Below are 22,088 nucleotides of genomic sequence, written 5' to 3' on the forward strand. Positions count from 1 at the left end.
GTATGATATGTATTGTAAATTTGTATTTTAATTCTATAAGTTATACGCCTAATGAATGGGAGCAGCCCCTTGCCGCCGTGAGTAGGTAGAGTGAATGTTGAAAATGTTGTATGGTAAATTTATGGACAGAGAATCGTATGAATGGAGGAATTGTTTTAAAAAATAAAAATAAAACTAATTTGTTTATAGGAAAAAGATAGAAAAAAAGGAATAGGAGAGGAAAAAAAATTATGTGTGTGAGGAATAAGAAAGGTAGACAGCGATAGAGTGCCGAGTAAGAGGTAAGATAAATAGGTAGTAAAGGGTAAGAAATGATAGTGAAATCGTGATGAAATAGATTACAAAAAGCATGGAATCTTAGAGTAAAAAAAAAGAAGAAGAATGAAATGTGGATTTTGATTTTCAGGAGCACGTGAGAAGAAAATGAAGCACATTCACAATGAAGTGTTGGAAATATATATATTTTTGTAAAAAAAATTTTTCTGTAATAGAGTATTTTTAATTATTTAATAAAAAAGGACAGTTTTGACGTATATTTGTTTTTTGCTCAGCCTCTGGGTTTGAACTATTTTCTGGTTATGATGACAATAGATAAAAAATAAATTTGGATCTTACTTAAGATCATTAAGATTTGTAAAAATAAAAAAAAATTGAAAGAGATTTACAAAAAATTAACGAGGATTAGGCACAGGTACGGTTTCATGCAAAAACTAAATTTGTGTATCTTATGTCCTTTTCTTTTAGCACAACTGAATTTATAATGAGACAATTCCTTGACTGCTTTGAAATATTTTAGGTGATATCACGCTCCTGTTTTGGTTGTTTAAATTTTAATGACTGCAACAGGCAAATTGATAAAAATGGATCTAGGTTTTACTGCTTCATGTGTGGGCTGTTTAAAAAAAAAAAAATATTTATTTAGTATCAATGAAAAAAAAACACTCAAACAAGATGAACAATAAACTACCTTGCAAACAAAGGTGGAACTGAAGTTTCTGACTTAACAAGAAGACTAGACGTTGTGGGTGTATCAGTATCAAAAGCAGGATAACCAGGACGGGTATGTAAATTCTCATACAACTTTGGACTGTGTTGATCTGTATTTACACAATAATTATTGTTGTTATTGTTGTTTACCGCTCGATTATCTTGGCTATCGGTTGTATAGCTGGATTCAAGACTTTTCTGAGTGCATCCTCCCTCAGGCAAACTGGAATATGGATAATTGCTCTGAAGTAGATCGGAGTTGTATTGATAATTTTCTTGTTTGCAGAGAAAGTAGTTTGGATTTTCGCAGTAGCCTCCGGTCAGAGATTCTGCTTTAGTATCTTCAGCTTTAGAAGAGCTAGGAGAAGATCGTTCTGAGTGAACCTGTCCGGTGTCTTCCCCCCAGGACTTGTCCTTTTTTGGACTGACATAGGGGGAGCTGGAGAATCGAAATGGGGGTTTTCTAGAATCAGCTAATGACGATTTCAGCTGGCTGTAGGGGGAAGACTTGAAGTCTGCGGTCAAAGCTGAAACACAGAAAAAGATATTAAAAAAATGTACTTGGAAAAAAATTAAGGCAATTTGCGTCAGAAAACTAAAGAGGAAATCTTAATTATAAGGAATAATATCATAGGTGCACAAACTTTAGCCTCTAGAATGAAGGAAGCGTCATCATTTCCTTTCTTCCAGAGAGAGGGGAGGGGGGGGGGGGTTAAAACACAATAAAAAATTTCCAGTTTAAAATTTTGAACCTTCTTTGGAAAAATATACATTTAAAGGAAAAAGGTCCCCGGATATTACCTATGGTCTAGTTTTTTTTTCTCGACCGTTTGCCAACCAAAATGATTTATTCTAAATAATAATTTTCACAAAGTTTTTAACCAGCAAGTTTTTCCAGGAAAAGTAAAGAGCAAAATTAAAATCCAAGACGATAAGAAATAAAAATCAATGATTAAATACGGAATAAATAAATACACTCAGCAATTTGTTTTGCTTCTGGGAAGACAGGCGTAGGTATTTTACGTTTAAGTAACCTTTTGCCCATTCGTCAGGTATTTAACTGCATAAAATGCTGTTTCACACCATTAGAAATTTCCATTTAAAGATTCTTTACAGATTTCTCCGCCTTAGGAGGTTTTTACTAAAATCAGGTCTTCGATACCCGGGTCTGTCCTCTTTTCGGTCTAAAATCATAGTAGCAGTTGGCTTATGTTGGCTATTTTCAGCACCCAAAGGAATTTAAAGTCGAGATAGCAGTTTCATCATTCTGATACCCAATGAAAAAGAATGACTTGGATTTCTGCTCTGATAATTTTTTTTAGTCGGATCCTAAAGGTTGGAATAAAAATTGTATTATCCTCTGGTTACACCAACGACGGATATTTATTTGCAAACATAATTGTTTTAATCTCATGGGTTTAGATTCTTAATCCTTGGGGGTGCAGGATGGAGCTATTATATGAATAAACACACGTTTCCTGTTTTCATCAATCGATATTGATAATAGGTTTTCATCAACCCATCAAATGGAGTATTATACTACTTTCCAGAGCACCGAAAATAGTAATGGAGTAATCCAATTTTAGATTCTTTTAGTTCATTTGGGTATTAGAAGTGGCAAGTTGCAATCCTGATTTTAAGGTCCAATGAGGCCCAAAGAGAGTACCAACGCACCGGCTTTAGTTTTACTGGTGTTAGGAGGCGCAGCCCCATTGCATGTCCCTAGGGGTATCCCTGCTTTTGTTCTGCTCAGTTCTCCTGTGAATTAAAATAAATTATAACTATATTAACAATATTTAGTTAATATATAGTTAATAGATAATATATAAAATATTAACTAATAATAAAGTAAAAATTATTATACAAAAATAATAATAAAATAACATTAATAACTGTCAGCTATGTGTGGCGACAGAGTAGAAAGGACTTTTTTAATGTATTAATTCAAACATTGCTATACAGCAAAATGTAAGAATATAATAATACTACTATTACTAAGAACTCACTGTTGCAGCAAGCCACTTGAGCTCAACAGAGGTACGCACGCCCTTCCTCCTTGCCGATCTATTCAAAGTCTCCCTCTTTACACCGTCAAAACAAGTTCAAATTTCCATCAAACCTTTCCTCACACCATCCTCCCACCCTATTTGGGGATTACCTAATGATAGTTCTAATGACGATAATTATGCCATATTTGAAAGGCTCACAGCTATGCAAAAAAATTCAGGGAGAGGACCCCCTCCCCCCCAGGGAAATGTCCCCACGCAGAAAATTCCCCCTCACGCAAAATTGAGCAACGACAGAGAAAGTACCAAATAGGTGCCTCAAAATGTTGATGAGATGTCTTAAGGAGCAACTAAAGGACACGATTTCAAAAATGGTTCTAGAACAGGGGCTGGTTGGTCTCCTATCACTTTTGACTTTAATAATGGACTAGAGCTCCCAATCCTCAATCGAATGAGCGTCATCCGAAGTTTCTACTGCCACAAGAGGGAGATTGGGGACGAGGAGGGGACAGCCCACCTCCTATACAGAATAATTTCTGCTCGTTCTAGGGTTTAATGTTGCTCTTTACTTCCATAATATCGGCGTAAACCACAAATATTCCCGGAAATCATGAGGAAATCCGTAGATTTTTGAATTAAAATTAAGCTGCCATCAAGCCATGGTTAATTGGAGAAAAGGCCAAGACAGATAGTCTGAGTGAGAGGCAACGCTGGTATTGCATATTCAGGATTGTATAAAATGATGACATTTTCAGTTGTTGATCGATACTTTATCATCCATCCATCCATCCTACGGCAGAAGTAAGGTAGATAGTGATAGAACTCAAGTCATAGGAATCAATTTCTGTCTCAATCCCCTTCCTAGTACTAATCCTGTATTTATCTGAAGGCTGAATAAGAATTAGGATGTTTTTGCATTATTTGGGTGTAAATGCACCCTTTGAGGCATCTGCCTCCCTCCCTAGCTATAAAACAATCAGAAAACTCTATTGTAGAAGTTGCAAGCTCTCTTGTACAAAAATTTGGGATTTTTTTTTTTTTGTCAAAGAAAGATCGCGGATTTGTGTTGATTGAATTATTTTTTGTTTTGTTTCCCTCTGAGATAACGGTATCGAAATATTGGTCCCGGAAGATCGAAAGAAGGCTCATTCAAACAAGAAGTAAAAATTTAAGGACTTTTTTAAGTGACAAACAGATCGAAGGGCAACCAGCCCTATTCCCATGCCTTTTACCCCAAAAACATCGGAAGGAAATTTTTAGATAGCCATTTGGTTCATGATGAATGAAATGTCCAATAAATATTCCGGGGGGAGGGCACGGGTTGTCCTCTGATTACTTTTGATTCTTAAAAATGACAATAGAACTTTTGATTTCCAATTGAATGAGCCTCCTCCAAAGTTCATAGGATCGGTCCTTCCATAAATACCTAATAAATTAACTATGGGCAAGTTACTTAACCTTCAGCACTTGCCTTAGGGGCTGTTGGCGGTTTGGTCAACCCTGAAGGCATAATTATTTTATTTTTGGACTATTTTGAACAACATGGGTATCTTAATATTTTGATTGGATACATTTGGGGGGAAAAGGCATGGAGGAGGGTGGTTGCCCCCGACCAGTTTTAACTCTGAAAAAGTGTACTAGAACTTACCGTTTCCAATCGGATGAATCCCACCCGAAGTTTATACGACAACCCCTTTCATGCGTAGTTTCTCTGGTAAAAATGTGGGAACTGTTTGATTCCATTCATTTTTTTTATTATTTTGTCATAAGCAGCATAATTGTGCTACCTAAGTAAAGAGTGACGTGGGCACAACGTAGTGTTTATTTATTTATTTTTTCACCAAGGCTCTTTGTATAGAAGGAGTTGTCGTAAAAACTTCGAGAGGGGCCTATTCGATTGGAAATTGAAAGTTCTCGTGCCCTTTCAAAGAGTCAAAAGCAAAAAGACGACAAGCAGCCCCCCTCCCACGCCCATCAATTCCCGTTCACGTCCAACAAAAATGCTGAGATAGCCATTTTGTTCTGTATAATAGAAAGATTCAGTAACTATGTCTCTGGGGATGTCAACTCCCCACAGCCCTCAGGACAAGGGCTGTAAGTTATACAATTTGTCTATTGTTTAAATATAGCATTTTTTATTGAAGAAAGGTGGGCATGTTTTACTTTTATTGTCCAAAAAGACCACGGATATTCAGGTGAACCTTTAGAGAATGCTGAGGGGAGTACTGAACTTAATCAAAACAAGTTTTGCGCACATGGGTTGTAAAAAGGGCGTAACTCAGGAATGACTGAGTGTATTAGTTTGGAACTTACAGGAAATCATGAAGGCCATGGCTAATTGAAAAAAAAGCCAAGAAAGATAGTCTGAGTGGAAGACAAAGCTAAGCCTTTTTCAGAATCATATAAAAATGATGTCATTCACTTGTTGATAGATAGTCTATCATCAACTAACCAAGAAGGCAACATTTGCACGCTACTACTGCTGCTACTACTACTACCACTACTAATAATTTTTCTACAACTACCATTACTACTACTACTATCACCACTGCCACTAGTACCACTACTACCAGTACTACCACTACAACTTCTGCTTCGGTAGCGAGTACTACCAAGGCTGAGGATATTGAAGTGAAAATTTGAGGAAATATTGAGGGATAAAGTTGAACTAAGTCAAAACATGGTATAAGCATTCAGATTGTAAAAAGGGCGTATCAGTAATATGTTTGGAATGGCCTGCCACATCAAACTAAAACTTCCAGGGAATCAAGAAGGGGATGTTCAACTGGCCAAAAGGCAAAATATGCACACTACTGCTATTAATATTGCTGCTACTACTGTCACTACTACTACTAATACAACACCTGTACTGCTACTACTGCTCCTATTACAACCATCGCTACTATGATGCTAGTGCTATTAAAACTAATCATATGAAGGTGACTATTATAACAGAATATTTGGGGGGAAATTTGAACTTAATCAAAACACACTAAGTGCATGCAGATTGACTAAAGGGCGTATCCCAGGGATTGATTGAGGTATTAAGTTGAAACTTTCAGGAAATGCTTAAATTAGAAGATCTATTTCAACTACTGCTAAGGCTAAGAGTATTAAGATAAAATCTTAAGGAAGTGTTGAGGGGGAAACTGAACTAGATTAAAACTATGAATAAACAGGTTATAAAAAGGATATATTGGCAATGTCAGAGTAAGGGCTAATAGTATTAAATTGACACTTCCAGGCCTTGATGAGGAGGATATTCAACTGACCAAAAGGCAGTGTGTTAGACTCCTGCTACTAGCACTATTGCTATCAGTATTAATACTTCTACTAGTCCCACAACTAGTACTACTAGTAATCCCACTACTGGGGGGAAATTTGAACTTAATCAAAACACACTAAGTGCATGCAGATTGACAAAAGGGCGTATCCCAGGGATTGATTGAGGTATGAAGTTGAAACTTTCAGGAAATGCTTAAATTAGAAGATCTATTTCAACTACTGCTAAGGCTAAGAGTATTAAGATAAAATCTTAAGGAAGTGTTGAGGGGGAAACTGAACTAGATTAAAACTATGAATAAACAGGTTATAAAAAGGATATATTGGCAATGTCAGAGTAAGGGCTAATAGTATTAAATTGACACTTCCAGGCCTTGATGAGGAGGATATTCAACTGACCAAAAGGCAGTGTGTTAGACTCCTGCTACTAGCACTATTGCTATCAGTATTAATACTTCTACTAGTCCCACAACTAGTACTTTTAGTAATCCCATTACTACTTCTACTACTGTGATTACTATTACAACTATGGCCAAGGGTAGGAAGGTGAAATTTAAAGAGAATATAGAGGGGAAGTTGAACTGAACAATAGCACGCCGTCTCCATGCAGGTTGTCAAAAGGGCGTATCAGCAACATCTTAGTAATGGCTTGGTCTGTGTTGTTGAAACTTACAGGGCTTGATGTGGGGGATGTTGAACTAACCAAAAGACAATATTTGTATCCTGCTGCTACTACTTCTACAACTACTACTACTACTACTACCACCATTACTAATGCTACTACTACTACTGCTACTAAAGCCATAGCTACTACCACTAATTCTACTGCTACTACTACTACTACTACAATTTCCACTGGTACTACTACTATTGCTACTAAGACTAAGGGTGTTAAGGTGAAATTTTGGGGAATGTTGAAACAGTGTTGAACTTAAGCGAAACACACTATGCGCATACAGGTTGTGAAGCGGACATACCAGTAATGTTTCAGGAACGGTTTATTGCATTAACTTGAAACTTCCAGCGTGTGTTGAGAGGGATATTAAAATTAATCAAAGATGCTATGTGCATATTGCTACTACTACTACAACTATTGCTACTACGCATGTTAAGAGTATTAAGGTGAAGATTTCAAGGAATATTTAGGCAGATGTTAAAGCGGATCAAAACGAACTGTGAGCATGTAGATTGTGAAAAGAGTAACTGCAATGTCTCAGGAATTGCTTACATTATTAAGTTGGAGCTTTCAGGGTATGCTGTGGTGGATTTTGAACTAACAAAAAGGCACAATGTATATACTACTAATACTACTGCTACGACTGCTGTAACTACTTAGGCTAAGGGTATTAAAATGGAAATTTTAGGGAATGTTTGGGGGAGTTTCAGTTAAACGAAAAAAAAACTATATGTATGCAAGTTTTCAAAAGGGCATTCAACCAATATCATAGGCAGCGCAGCACTATCATTGAAACTTCTAAAGAAGCTGATTAGATTGGAAATTAAAAGTTCTAGGGCCCTTTTAGGAGTCAAAAATAATTGGAGGGCAAGGAGCTCCTCTCCCAAGCCATTAATTCTCCAATCACATCCAATTGAAAATTTTGAGATAGCCATTTTGTACAGTATAGTTGAAAAGTCCAGTAACTATTTCTCTAGGATATTGGGGATGTAAACCCCCCACAGCCCTCAGAGCAAGAGCTGTTAATGATGTGATTTGCTCATTGTTTATATATATTGCTATTTATTGGGAAAGAGGGTATGTTTGACCTTTGGTTTTCAAAACGACCGACTGCATTCAAGTGATGCTTTCGGAGAATGTTGAGGGGAGTTGTTGAACTAAATTTAAACACATTATGCGCAAACAAGTTTTCAAAGGGGGAAAACGGAGGAATGACAGGGGGCATTAATTTGGAATTTTAAGAGAATTATGAGGGGGTTGTATTTTGTTTTCAGTAATGTGCAAATTATTTTCTGGTCTCCAGAAGGCATGTGGGGTGTCAACCCTATCCATCTTGATTTCTGCTCTTTTTGAGCTTGATTTTGTTACTTATTGTAATTTTCGTTCGTTTTGAATTTTATTTAATTATTGATGGTGATTTGTGGTAGTATTAAGTTAGGAAAATTATTTGAATTTATTTCTGCTCATTTTCGTCTTAATTTAGCTCTTTAATTTTCTTTGAAAAACCTGTTTTATGAAAAAGTTTTGAATTAATCTCTGTTTGTTTTTATTTACATGGTCATTTTCATTGGAAAAGAAAATACAATTTTTAATCTTTCCGTAATTTTTTATAAGAATTCAAGTTCTGCTTGCTATTTATATCTTGGCGAACATTTTTCAACAATTTTTAATAACATACGCTCTTTTGAAAATCTGAACACACTCGGTATTGTTAAATTTAGTTCTATACCTCCTCAAATATTCGTACAAAATAAAATTTTTCCCGAAACAACCCAAAACAATGTATCCACGTTTTTTTTTTCAGTAATTTTGGTTATGATGGTGTTTTTTCTTTCGACATTATGAGAAACAGAAAGATTCAGGCCGAAATAAGGACAGTTTTCAGTAAAGTGTAAATCATGTTCTGTTCTTCAGAAGGCACGGATGGCGTCAGCCATACTCATCTTAGTTTCTGCTCGCTTTGAATTTGACTATACTGTTTATTGTTGTTCTGTTCGGGTTTCATTTATTTATTGATAATGGTTTGTAGTATGGTAGTTTTACGTTTGGAAAGTTATTTGGCGTTAGTTTTGCTCGTTTTCGGCGTAATGCAGCTCTTTATTTTTCTTTGAAAAGCTTATTTTGTGGAAAAGGTTTTAAAATTAATTACTAAAAAAGGCTTGTTAAATTTCATTAAAAAATTAGATATCGGGTCATTTTGTTAACCTTTAGGACATATGATTGACATTCGAGGCACCAATTTTGTATATGCTCAATATTGCATATGGTAGAATTTTCCATGGGGGGGGGATTATCCGGCAGAATTAGTTCGGGGGAATTCTCCGCGGTGGGGAATTTGCTCGTGGGGAACTTTCCAGGGAGAGTTTTTCACGGGTAAAGGACGCCTAGCTTCCAAAAATTTAATCCAAGACTAAATCAGTTAAAATTTCAAGGTACATTGAAAACTACAGATTAAACTTTAACTTGCTGACGCACATCACTAGCTGGAAAATGTTCGCAAGATGAATAGAAGATTGCAAAATAAAAGAATCAAGAACAAATAGCATAGGTAGGTGATATGGTTTTCAAAGACTCTAAGACACAGATACACATATTTTATTTAGAAAATATACATAATGCTAGAAAATACACTTTCGCACATGCCTGGTGGCATAATTGAGCGCATTAAAAAATTGTAACAAATTATTAAACACCGTTAACAAATTAAATGAAAAAAAAAACAAAAAAAACAACAAGCCTGTCAGACAACTGCCCAAGTACAAACAAGGTAAATAAAACCAAAGTCAACCATCAGATATAAACTTCCCCAACACTCTGTGAAACTGCTGGTAATCACCGAATTCTCTAATATCCTGTGGAATAGAGATCCACACATTTAGACCAATATGCATCAAACTCAAACCCTGCTCTTGTCGGTCACCTAAACTCCTACGAGAAATTAAATCTGAGTGATGTTAGATATGAATGATGCTGCGAATTAAGAGGGAAAGTTTCATGGAAATCTGATGCTAACTGGCTAAAATCGTAATTGTGACATATCTGAAATATTGCAATGAAATGAAGTTGATGTAAAGAAAAAACTCCAGCTGATCCAAAAGGATGAGTAACAGAAGACCTATAATCGATCTGAAAAAATATCCTTATCGCTTTATTTTTTAAAATTTGAAGGGGTTTATAAACTGAAGGAAAATTTGAAGCACACGCAGAAACACAATATAAAAAAAAGGAAGGACCAGAGAAAAGTAAATTGATTTAAGTATATTGACCGGGAAAACATGGCGGAGACGGCACATAATCCCAACATTCCTAGAAACTTTTAACGATATAATTTTAACTTGTTCATGGAACGACAAATTTTCATCTATAATTATCCCAAGATGTCTAAACTGTTATACCCGTTTCAGTTCTACATTATTTAAATAAAGAGAAAAAACATCAGAATTGACTGAACCAACTCGTGAAAATAGCATATACTGGCGTTTCCTTTCATTTAAAAGAAGAAGGTCTCGACAATACCACTCTGAAGTAGTTGAATGAGTACTTATTGATGTTCAGGAAAAGCTGTGTTAAATCTGAATGGGAAGAAAAAATCACAACATCATCCGCAAACATAAAAGTTTTGCAAGATTGGAAGAAATTCAGGCAACAAGGTGAAATGCAAGAAAATTTAAAGATTTTGAAGAAAATCCATATTTTTTTAATTTATTTAGTAAAAGACGGTGATCCACCGAGACGAACGCCTTGGCCACATCCAAGATTATAGCCAAGGCCTTGTGACCAGTGTCCAGCGCATTATTTATTTCAATTAAAAGCTGATGTACTGCTAGTTCTGCTGATTAAAAGAGTCTGTATGGTTTGAAGACTTTTAAAAGGGCACTTTAAAAGAACTTGATTCATTTTATTTAAATATATAATTGAATTTTCATGACTCATCCTAGACTGAATGATTAGTATTACGCTATAACAAAATCTGATGTACCATAATTCTTGTATAAATGGTATATCACCCATTTAATCTTTCCAGAGTAATTGGAAATTATTTTCTTTCATGTAAGGATAGTTTTTATTTGCAAATTTGGGTAAATTATAAAAATCCTTTTCTGAGTAAGTAAAAACCTTAGTTCTAGTATAAATGTTTTCCATATTGGGAAAAAACAAAGTTTACCTGTCTCCTCTAGCCGTTGAAATGCAATCCTGTTCCGCTGTTGTCTATTTGAATGTCTTGCCGCTGCGGCAAGTGGACAGCCAGATAAGCTGCGGTGGGAAGAACGTCCGCTACTGACATGACCTCTCCCGCTACAGCCAGGAGTTGGACACTTTACGATTGTCTCATGAAGAGCCAGCACTGATAAAAAATTCATATTTCAATTATTATGCTCAAATGTATTTCCAGTAATAAAATTAACTGGAGTAAGCAGCTATGCACCGTTGACTTCTCAAACGAATTGATTAGATCATTAGAAAATGAATCATTCGAACAATATTAACTGTAATTCATAACTGAAGATCCATGTAACTTTAGATATAGCTTTAGACAGAACTTAACGTGGTACGAAGCGGCTATTCTCTTTTTGACTTGTTTTGCCACTAAAGTATCCCACGGTTCTTGATTTAGCATCTTAGAGGTTCCTAATTGACAACATAATAGAGTTTTAAAAATATATCTAGTTTTTTTACAACAGATATTTCATGTTAAGTGACAGTCCTCGTGCAAAATTATGCGAAAATCCGTGTTTATATTTTTAAACTCTTTATTTGAGCAATATTCTCTTTACTAGCTGCTATTGAGGGTGGTTCGGCCATATTGACTCTTTGCCAAAAAAGGTGGGATATTTCTTATGATTCATATGTTCTCTTTTACGCCCCTCTTTTCTTTTGATTTAGAAAACGTTGCAAATACCCACGTCACTTTCATTGGTATCGTATTTGCCCAACTCTCGTTTAATTTGGGCCTTTGCCCACAAATGTATCTGTGACAGTTTTTCTGAAATTCACAAAGAAAACAAAAATTTAGTTTTTGAGAACTTCTCTTGAAAAATAAATAAATTTCAAACAGTTCGTGGTAAAAAACTGTAAGTAAGGAGCGACCCGGCTCAATGGTAACCGAAACTCTAAAAAACGGAATTTAGATACCAATAGATACATCAACAGAATCAGATTTTATTGCTGATTTCAAATATATAAGTTTCATCAAGTTTAGTCACACCCATCAAAAGTTACGCGCCTGAAAAAATTTGGCTGATTCCACAAAAAGGGAGAAAGACCCCCTAAAAGTTATAGAACCTTAATGAAAATCACACCATCATATTCAGCGTATCAGATAACCCTACTGTAGAGGTTTCAAGCTTCTATCTACAAAAATGTGGAATTTTCCATTTTTTGCCAGAAGAAAGATCACGGATGCGTGTTTCTTGGTTTTTTTCCCCAGGGGTGATCGTATCGACCCAGTGGTCCTAGAATATCGTGGGAAGGCTCATTGGAATGGAAATTAAAAGTTCTAGTGCCCTTTTTAAGTGACCCAAAAAATGGAGGGCAACTAGTCCCCCTCCTACGCCCATTTTTTTTTCCAAGGTCACCCGATCAAAAATTTAAGATAGCCATTTTGTTCAGCATGGTCGAAAATATGATAACTATGGCTTTTAGGATGACTTAATCCCCCGAAGTCCCCAGGGGGAGGGCTGAAAGTTATGAACTTTACCCAATGTTAACATATAGTATTTGGTTATTGGGAAGTATACAGATGTTTTCAGGGGGGATTTTTTCTGGTAGGTGGGGGGGGGTATATGGGAGGATCTTTCCGCGAAGGAATTTTTCATGGGGGACGGGACATTGCTATGAAGGGGTGCCGGATTTCTCATCATTATTAAAGAAAAAGATCAGAAATTAAATGAAAAAAAAGTTTTTCAACTGGAAGTAAAGAGCAACATTAAAACTTAAAACGAACAGAAAACATTACGCATATGATTGGGTTCACACCCTAGTCAATACTTGGGTCTTCAAATTAAAGATTTTTTAGTGCATTCATAAGAGCTTTTTATTGTAATTAACAGGCTTTGTGATTAAGGAGTCATTTTAAAGAAATGGAAAAAAATTTAAACTTTATCGTAAAGAGCGACGTATTGACTAGGGGGTGAACCCCCTAATATACGTATAAATAACCTATTAATATAGAAGTTCGTTACGTAAGTTAATTGGTTGCGTAAGTTACGTATGTTTATTACTAATTAAAACGTTTATATATAAAATTAAACAAGTTTCGAGAAAGCCATTTATCCAAATAAAAGTAAAATTAATATACAAATTTTGTTTTAATTATTCATGTACGGTGATCCAAAATTAAAACCTGCATTAATTCAAAAACGTTCAAAAATTAAATAAAAAAAACCAAGTTTTTTTTAACTGAAAGCAAGGAACGACGTTAAAACTTAAAACGAACAGAAATTATTCCGTATATGAAAGGGGCTGTCAACTCCTCAACGCCTCGCTCTTTACGCTAAAGTTTGACATTCTCACAACTCTATTTTTTTTAAACAATAATAAAATTTAGCGTAAAGAGCAAGGCGTTGAGGAGGGGACAGCCCCTTTCATATACAGAATAATTTCTGTTCGTTTTAAGTTTTAACGTCGTTCCTTACTTTCAGTTAAAAAACCTGTTTTTTTTATTTAATTATAAAAAGAAATGGAGAGCTTTGGTTGATATTAACCTACGATACTACCTTCTTTATGTAAGAATATAGTACTGTTTGCAGTTTTTATAACATTTGGCAAAGAAGATTCTGGCTTTTTTCAAACAAGCACCGATCTACAAAGTAGGTGTATTGGCCCCGTGGATTGTAACTATTATACTTGTACTATATTAAACGATAATATATCGTTTTTGAACTCTTTGAACGTTCAAAAGATCAGAAACCATTAGATTAGTAGGGGGAAGAGGTAATAGCCCATTGCCCTTCAAAGCAGGAAACTTTCCATAATTTAATTGAACTCTTTGGTTAATAGTAACCATTTTTCATATATTTAAGAAGAATACCCAGACCAACGTTGACTACGGGCGGACTGACACAGATTGACGGACACCAACCCGAAGAACAAATGGTCAGAGCATAAGAAAACATTTTCCATATTTGCCTACACTTGAAAATACATTTAAGACGCCTATATTGATGGTCTATGGCTTAAGTCTCTTTTTACTTGCAGGCAAACTTATCTTTACAGGTTCTTGTCTGTTTATAAGTACAAAGACATTCAAGACACTTACTTTGACAGTCTTAGGCTTTAGCTAAGGGAGCCTAAGGGTCTAATGAAAAGTTAGATAGGGGTACGTGCCACAAAAAACTGGACCCTTACGTTGACAAGAAGATGGTGTTTTCTGGTCCTTTGGAGACTTTCAGAGAACGTTCCTTGGTTCAGTGGGACCTCACATTTTGTTTAAAGGGGTATGTTAGGAGATCAAAAAACACGACGAACTTTTGGCTCTGATCAGTTTGAATTCACACCAGTAAGCCACTTTCAAATATTTTGCTTTTTTCGAGGAAAACAAAAATGCAATAATATAGAGGCAAAATAGCAAAGTAAAATTCAAAAGCCATCTGGAAAACTATTAACTATAAGTACTTACTTTCAGGAGTTACTTTATCTTTCCTTGGACAACCAGATAGACTGCATGAAAGCAAATTTCGATTTATCAGAAATTTTGCCAAAATAGACTTTAGGGTAACAAAATTTATAAGTGTTCAAAGTAGATCATTGGGTAACAATATTCTAAATTGTGAAAAGGCTTTGACTTCTCGTAAAATTATATGAATTAACTAAAAAACAAAAGTTTTTCTGATGGGAGGAAAGAGCGTAATTGAAGCTTAAAACGGACAAAAGTTATTGCTTTGCGGTTTACGCAATATATATATATATATATATATATATATATATATATATATATATATATATATATATATATATATATATATATATATATATATATATATATATATATATATATATATATATATGACTAGCTCAAATAAATTGACTCATGATATTTCCCTGTATTTACACAATTCTGAAGAACTAGCACTTTTTTATTCTGTTTTTAGTTTTTTAACATAAACACAATAGCCTTACTCTACGATCTTTGTCTAAAACGATAAAACTAAGATTAAAAAAAAAATTAGCTTTTTGTTAAAATACGCAGGGCATTAAATATAGTGCCTTACATATATGATCATTTTCAAACAAATCTTAAATTTTCCCGTGGCATATGTGCAACTTTGTCGCATAGATAAGAGTCCTGAAGGGTTTATTATCACTGGTATCTAGAGAAACTGGAGTACTAAGTTAAATTATCAATGAAACACCGTCTTTTAGGAAAATTAATTTTAAAAAACAACGTTTTTCTGAGGGAAGTAAAGAGCGAAGTTGAAACTTAAAACAGACAAAATTTATTACTTCACAGCATATCCATTATATATCAATAAAACTAGTACAAAATAAACCAATTAATTTTGTTTCCTATGCTTTTAGGATTATAAAAAACTAGCGCTTTACTGAAAACACAAAAGTCATGTATAAAAAAAAGGAATATTGATTTGGGAGTCAAAAGTGAGTATGTAGCCCGACAACAATAAATGAATCTATAAAGCTTTTCATAGCCTTACACGGCTACACCAGTTGTGACATCAGTAACTTTCAGTATACAGTTAACATTATCTTAAAACTATAAGCGTAAAATTAAATATTTTTAATCACCGCGAAGTAATTGAACAGCATACAGAAATATTGGATTGATTTATCAGGTAGCATTTTAGTCTCACCAGCTGTAATAGCAATAATGAGTAGTATACGGTCTTAAATAGTAAGAACTATGCTTTAGTATTACTTGAAATAAAGATCAAATAAGACATACTATGAACTGTGGAAATCCGATTATTTCTCTTTATACAACAGTGAATTTCAAGCTATGATACAAATTCTAAAGGTAGTATATAGTCCTAATACTATCAAGATGGCTTTACTTCGAACTTGTGTACAAACTAATCATGACATGTCCTTTTCAGAACCAAAACGAGAGCCAGTCATTGAACTGAGCCATTGTGCAGAAGTGATACCAAATTAAACGTAAAAAAAAAATAAACCAACAATCCAAAAATGAATTGTTGCTTTATCTTAAAATAAAAGGGATTGATCCTAAAAGGGATTGATAATATTTTTATTCTGTAAAAAGTGTTCTTAATTGGTTTGCATTTGCAGTACCACAACTCCTATATTATTTTTATAATACCGAATAATTGAAACTTCTATTAACTCAATGTTTATAATAATAGCCATTTATAATAGCCATGTTATAATAGACATGTAATAGCCATGTTATAATAGCAATTCTGTTCAACGTAGTTGAAAGATCTAGAAACTATGTCTTTGAGGAAGACACTCCCCCCACAGTCCTCAGGGCGAGGGTTGTTGTTTATGCCCTGGGGGCATATAAGGTTTTTATAGAAAGTGTTGTCGTAGAAACTTCGAAAAGGGCTCATTCAACTGGAAATTCAAAGGGCTAGTGCCCTTTTTAATAGTCGACGTTGATTGTAGGCAACTAACCCCCCTCTCATGCCCAGCTTTTCCCAAAACACCTCCAATCAAAATTTCGAGATAGTAATTTTGTTCAACGTAGTTGAAAGTTCGGGAAATTAGGTTATTGAGGATGACCAACCCGCCAGAGCCCTCATGGCGAGGGTTGTAAGTTATGCCCTGGGGGGATATAAGGTTTTTATAGAAAGTGTTGTTGTAAAAACTTCAAAAAGGGCTCATTCGATTGGAAATTGAAAGGGCTAGTGCCCTTTTCAATAGTCAAAAATGAATGGAGGGGAACTAACCCCCTCTCAGGCCCACCATTTTCCCAAACACATTCCAAGAAAAATTTTGATAGCCATTTTGTTCAACGTAGTTCAGAGGTCTGGATATTAGGTCTTTGAGAATGACAAACCCCCCACACTCGCCAGGACTAGGGCTTTTAGCTATGCCCTGGGGGCATATAAGGTTTTTTTTTATAGAAAGCATTGTCCCAGAAACTTAAAAAAGGGCCAATTCTATTGGAAATTGAAAGGGCTAGTGCCCTTATCAATACTCAAAAGCAATTGGAGGGCGAATGCCCCCCCTACGCCCATCATTTCCCCAAACACATCCGATCAATATTTTGATGCAGCCATTTTATTGAATGTAGTTGAAGGGTCCGGAAATTATGGTTTTTTAGTATGACACTCCCACCTCTCCACAGCCCTCAGAACTAAGGTTGTAAGTTATGCTCTGGGGGCATATAATGTTTTTATAAAAACTGTTGTCGTAAAAACGTCAAAAAGGGGTTATTGGATTGGAAATTGAGAGGGCTATTGTCCTTTTTTATAGTAGAAAGTAATCGGAGGGAGAATCCCTCCCCCGCCCCGGGCCCATCAATTCCCCAAACATTTCTGATCAGCATTTTGATATGGCCATTTTGTTCAACGTAGTTGAAAGGTCCGAAAATTATGTCTTTGAGGATGACACCTCCCCCGGAGCCCTAAGGACAGGGACCTAAGTTATGCCCTTGGGGAATATAAGGTTTATATAGAAAGTTTTGTCGTAGAAGCTTCAAAAAGGGATCGTTTGATTGGAAATTGAGATGACTAGTACCATTTCTATTAGTCGGAAATGATCAGAGGGCAAATGCCCCCCCCCCAAGCCCATCATTTCCCCAAACACTTACAATAAAAATTTTGAGATGGCCAATTTGTTAAGCGTATCAGAAAGGTCTGGATATTATTTTTTTGAGGGTGATAAAATCCCCCCAGCTCTCAGGGCAGGGGTTTTAAGTTATGCCCTGGGGGTATATAAGGTTTTATAGAAAGCGTGGCCATCTAAACTTCGGAGGGGGTTCATTGAACTGGTAATCTGACGTTCTAGTGCTCTTTTTAAGAGGCAAAGTACTCGGAGGGCAGCTATCCCCCCCCCACACACGTCGTAGTGTCCCGAAATGCATCTAATATAAATTTTGTTATAGCCATTTTATTTAAAATAGTTTTAATATTGTATAACATGAATTTTGAGGTTTAAACACATCCAATATACTAGAGACAAGTGTTGTAAGTTTCGTAAAGGTATCATATGAGGTTTTTATTGAAGGGGTTACCATCCGACTTCACAAGACGTTCAGTGTTTTTCCCTGAAAAAGACTTTGCCAATATAGAACGTAACAGAAATTAATTAAAAAAAACCTTTTCTTCAAAATAAGTTTTTCAAAAAAAAAAGTACGGTAAAGAACTCCATGAAACCAAAAATGAACAAAGATAAAATCAAATAATCTACCAAGCTTGCAACTACCACAAATCAGTATCAATAAATAAATGAAACCCAAAACAAACAGAAATTGAAATAAATAACAAAGTCAAACTCAAAACGAGCAGAAATTATTATGAGTAATTTCTAAAAGCCAGAATATAATTTGTACTCTACTGAAAAAGTTCTCTTAAATGTTTTCACTTTTATAACTTTAAAAAATAAAAAATTATTTAAGAATTTAAGGAATAAATATCAGCATATGTATGTTAAACTGACAATGCACATTTTTTTTAGTAAGTTCATTTGAATTTTTCGGTAAAGTAAAAATTATATTCTGGCCTAAAAATAAGGCCCAAAAAGGACCACGCACCTTTTGCTGATCAGCTTAAAATTTATATCCCAAGTTTTTGGGCCAACAGGACCCGAAAGAACAAACAGTTTTTGATAAAAACAAAAAAGGGGGGACTCTGCAAGTTGGAAGGGGTCATAATTGTACGTTTTGATGCCCTTGGATCATTCCAAAGTCTATGGGGAGAAGGGTAGGGGGGTAATAAAACAGGATTCCTAAGTCACTATTTAAAGATATCTACTAGGATGGAATTTTACTAGGAAGAATATGTACTCGGATAAAGATATCTACTTGTTGGGGAGCATAAGTTAGTGTCGTAGTCGCAGTTTTTGGCTCCTGGACAGTTTCTTCAAAAGCGAAGGGGCCCTCGAATTATTTGCACAAGAAAACCTACCAAAACAGCCTGTCAAATCTCAAACAAACTAGGTATTAGCATGATTCGGTTAAGCGAAAAGTTTGCTATTTTATGTCACCACGCAAAACCACCAAGAATCATATTGGTATCCTTGACAATTCTACGTCTAAGCGATCACTGTTTTGTTTAATGAGAAAAATGACTGAAACACGAAAAAGTTCCAATAAACGGGTGTTTTTGGATCCTCAATAAGGCTGAAAGTCTCATACCTCGTCCCTTGTAGGTGCCCTGTTCGGGGGCTCAACATAGCAACACAAGTGTGTCTCTCAGACTCTGTCAATGTATATAAATTACAATAGCAGCAGATTGCGTCCACATTCTTTTTTTGGAGAAGGGGTATTGGTTAAAAATTAGATACGGAAATTATGAAGAAGAAATCTAAGAATGCAGGAATGGAAGAGATTTCCTGTGTGTAGTCCTATGTTGGTTTTACAGCAATAGAAGTACAACATTAAAGCGAAAAAAAGATACTTATTTGACACTTCGCTTAGATCATCCACAATTACATTAGATCTATCAACTGAAAACAAATGTTTTATTTGTTTACAAATTGTTTGCCTTATCTTTTTTCATCTTTTTATTTTAATAATTTGAAGTACCAATTTTGGTCATAATAGTCAATATATGGAAATTATAATGTCCAGTATTTCCAAATTATCATTATTAAATGCATTATTAGGCATTATTAAATGCACAGTTATACTACGTGCGGTTGTGCAACAACTGTGCGTGCACTTGAAGTGATCAATACACTCCAAGCAACCGAAACGGAAACAAAAAAAAATATATAGAGACATATAGAGAGAAAAGAATATATATGATAGAATAAAGAAAGTCTAACCTTCTATGATGTGTATAGAGTCCTGTTACATGACCTTGACCATTGCATCCAGGGGTAGGGCACTTAGACGTTTCTGAAAACAAGAAAAAAGCGTAAGAAAGGAGCATATGCTTAAGCTATTATTGCATAGCCAAATTAGCACAAATGTGTACAACTTTCATGTCCCAATACTTGTTAGATCCTAGATCGAATGTTCAATACACAAATGTGTTAATGCTTTTACTGAGCTGAATAAAAATGAGCTCGTTTTGTGTCTATTTTTTAACACAAAAAAGCATAGCTATTATAGCAGAAAAACTAATATCACCAACCGTTGCGGTGTCACAGCAGAGCTGCCAATGCACAGGCTTTGTCCTGACGTAAAGCTCAATAGCCCCCTGAAAAGTCATAAAACTATAGAAAAACTCATCTGATTATCGTTACTGGCACATATTTACTACACATTCGAAAAGACTCAATATGTATGTGTTCCTTTCCACTAACAGGAGTTTAAATATGGAGTATAAGGAGTATAGCAGGATTTTAATGGGTAACTCTTTTAATTAAAGTGACTGGCATTACATAGTCTACACGTTAACATTGTGTTTGCAAAAATCAATGTGTCTTGCACTTGTTCTTTCCTTTCCATTGCCTCATTAAATTTGGTTGGCAATTTGTCGAAAGTTAGAGCAGCATTTCATAACGAACAATGAAACCTAGTGTTCTTGTTAAGTGACGAGACGGATTAGGGAGTGCCCAACTACCCAGTTTTGCGCCAATGGTGTCCTGGGGCACTGTGTGGCATCAAATCAAAATTTAGAAGAATTTGTTTAAGGAAAAATTATGAAAATAGTCTATTTCAAGACAAAGACTTCATAGATATATTTTAACAGCAAAGTGGTCATGTTACAACTTATTGAAACCAGAATCATGTAACTATTTCTAATTTGTATAATGGGCGGGCCAAGCAGAACCAAGGCACCCAAGAGGTCTTTTTGCTCAGTTTTGTACACTTACTAGACTTTTATAGGCCGATAAATCTTTAAGGAATTATTTAGGAAACGGCCCTAAAACGGCCATTTAGAATGAACTGTATTAAGTTATGATTAAAAATCTAAAGAAACTTTGCATTTCAAAAAAATCTCATCACATTAAAACTAAATCTTAGCTTTGCAGAAAGCATTGAGGCTTATCACCATACATTCTAATCTTGCTGCGATAACTCCTACGACGGATACTCCCACCAAGAGTACTTAAAGAAACACTAATATACCACGATGACTCAAAACACGACTACAAGTCCTAATATGATAGTTTTCAGCATGACACTATCTATCAATGACTGCCTTCACCCCGACTAAGCCTACCACAACTGCTTCTACCACATCTATTTCTACCAGGGCTACTCCTGCGATAACTACTCTTTTAACGGTTTGTCTTATTACGACTACTGCTACCAAAAATGCTCTTACTCCACGTTGCTAACACTTTGACATAAATTGCACTACTCTTCCGACCGAATTATGCCACAACAGATTTTTGTGGCCTAGTCATACCATTCTATCTTAGTCTTCATTTCATTGGCAAAAACACAGGAATAAACTGAAAACTAATCAACCTTTTCCCTCACATATCTTCACCCTCTTTGAGAAGCCGATTTTATGTGTTGTTTTCTCATGTGATGATTGGTTTGAAATTTGTTGAGATTTATTTCTGCATCGAGTTCGTGTTCGACGAAACATCTCTTTTGTCTTGCTTATATCCCTACGGGCTGCCTGGTTGAAGAAGTTCAAAAATTCCAAAAAAGTGAAATTTGACCTGGCAAATGCAATAAAAATGTACTGAAATATACCACAAGTTTTGAATTGTAACATAAAATGTCTGAATGTACTGCATTGTACCAGGATCTCTATATTGTAGCAAAAAATTGTGCAATAGTCCTGCTTTTGCACCGCTGCTTTTACCTGTGAACATCACTGTCTCTGATACACAGTATAAGGATATACGTTTACAATGTGAAGGAACGTATACTCTTTACTGTGCTCTGATATTACTGCTTTTACCACCACCATTCCGGTAAACCTTATGCCGTGTGCCAGGTCTTTTGGGAATAACCTATGTGTGTTGTGTGGCATAACATGCCTGGGACAAAGAGGTGTAGCATGGAAGAAGTGCGCCGTGTATGGATGAGAAAATGGCCATTCAAAAGATGGAAAAGTGTTAGTGACACCTCATAGCTAGAGTAGCGAGAA

General features: G+C 35.4%; 1 protein-coding gene across 1 annotated transcript in view; it reads right to left on the reverse strand.

The window, feature by feature from the left end:
* LOC148946908 (uncharacterized) overlaps positions 1–22,088 on the reverse strand; it is a 161,400-nt gene that overhangs the window by 52,202 nt on the left and 87,110 nt on the right. The window contains exons 3-6 of the mRNA XM_089097187.1: positions 19,858–19,930; positions 14,570–14,610; positions 11,117–11,296; positions 968–1,514 (exon numbers count right to left, since the gene is read on the reverse strand). Coding sequence (XP_088953313.1) covers positions 968–1,514; positions 11,117–11,296; positions 14,570–14,610; positions 19,858–19,930 — 841 coding nt within the window. The remainder of the gene's footprint in view (positions 1–967; positions 1,515–11,116; positions 11,297–14,569; positions 14,611–19,857; positions 19,931–22,088) is intronic.

This window comes from Artemia sp. Qi Xiang Cuo, chromosome 11 (assembly GCF_049724085.1).
Source record: "Artemia sp. Qi Xiang Cuo chromosome 11, ASM4972408v1, whole genome shotgun sequence".
In the NCBI taxonomy this organism is placed as follows: Eukaryota; Metazoa; Arthropoda; class Branchiopoda; order Anostraca; family Artemiidae; genus Artemia; species Artemia sp. Qi Xiang Cuo.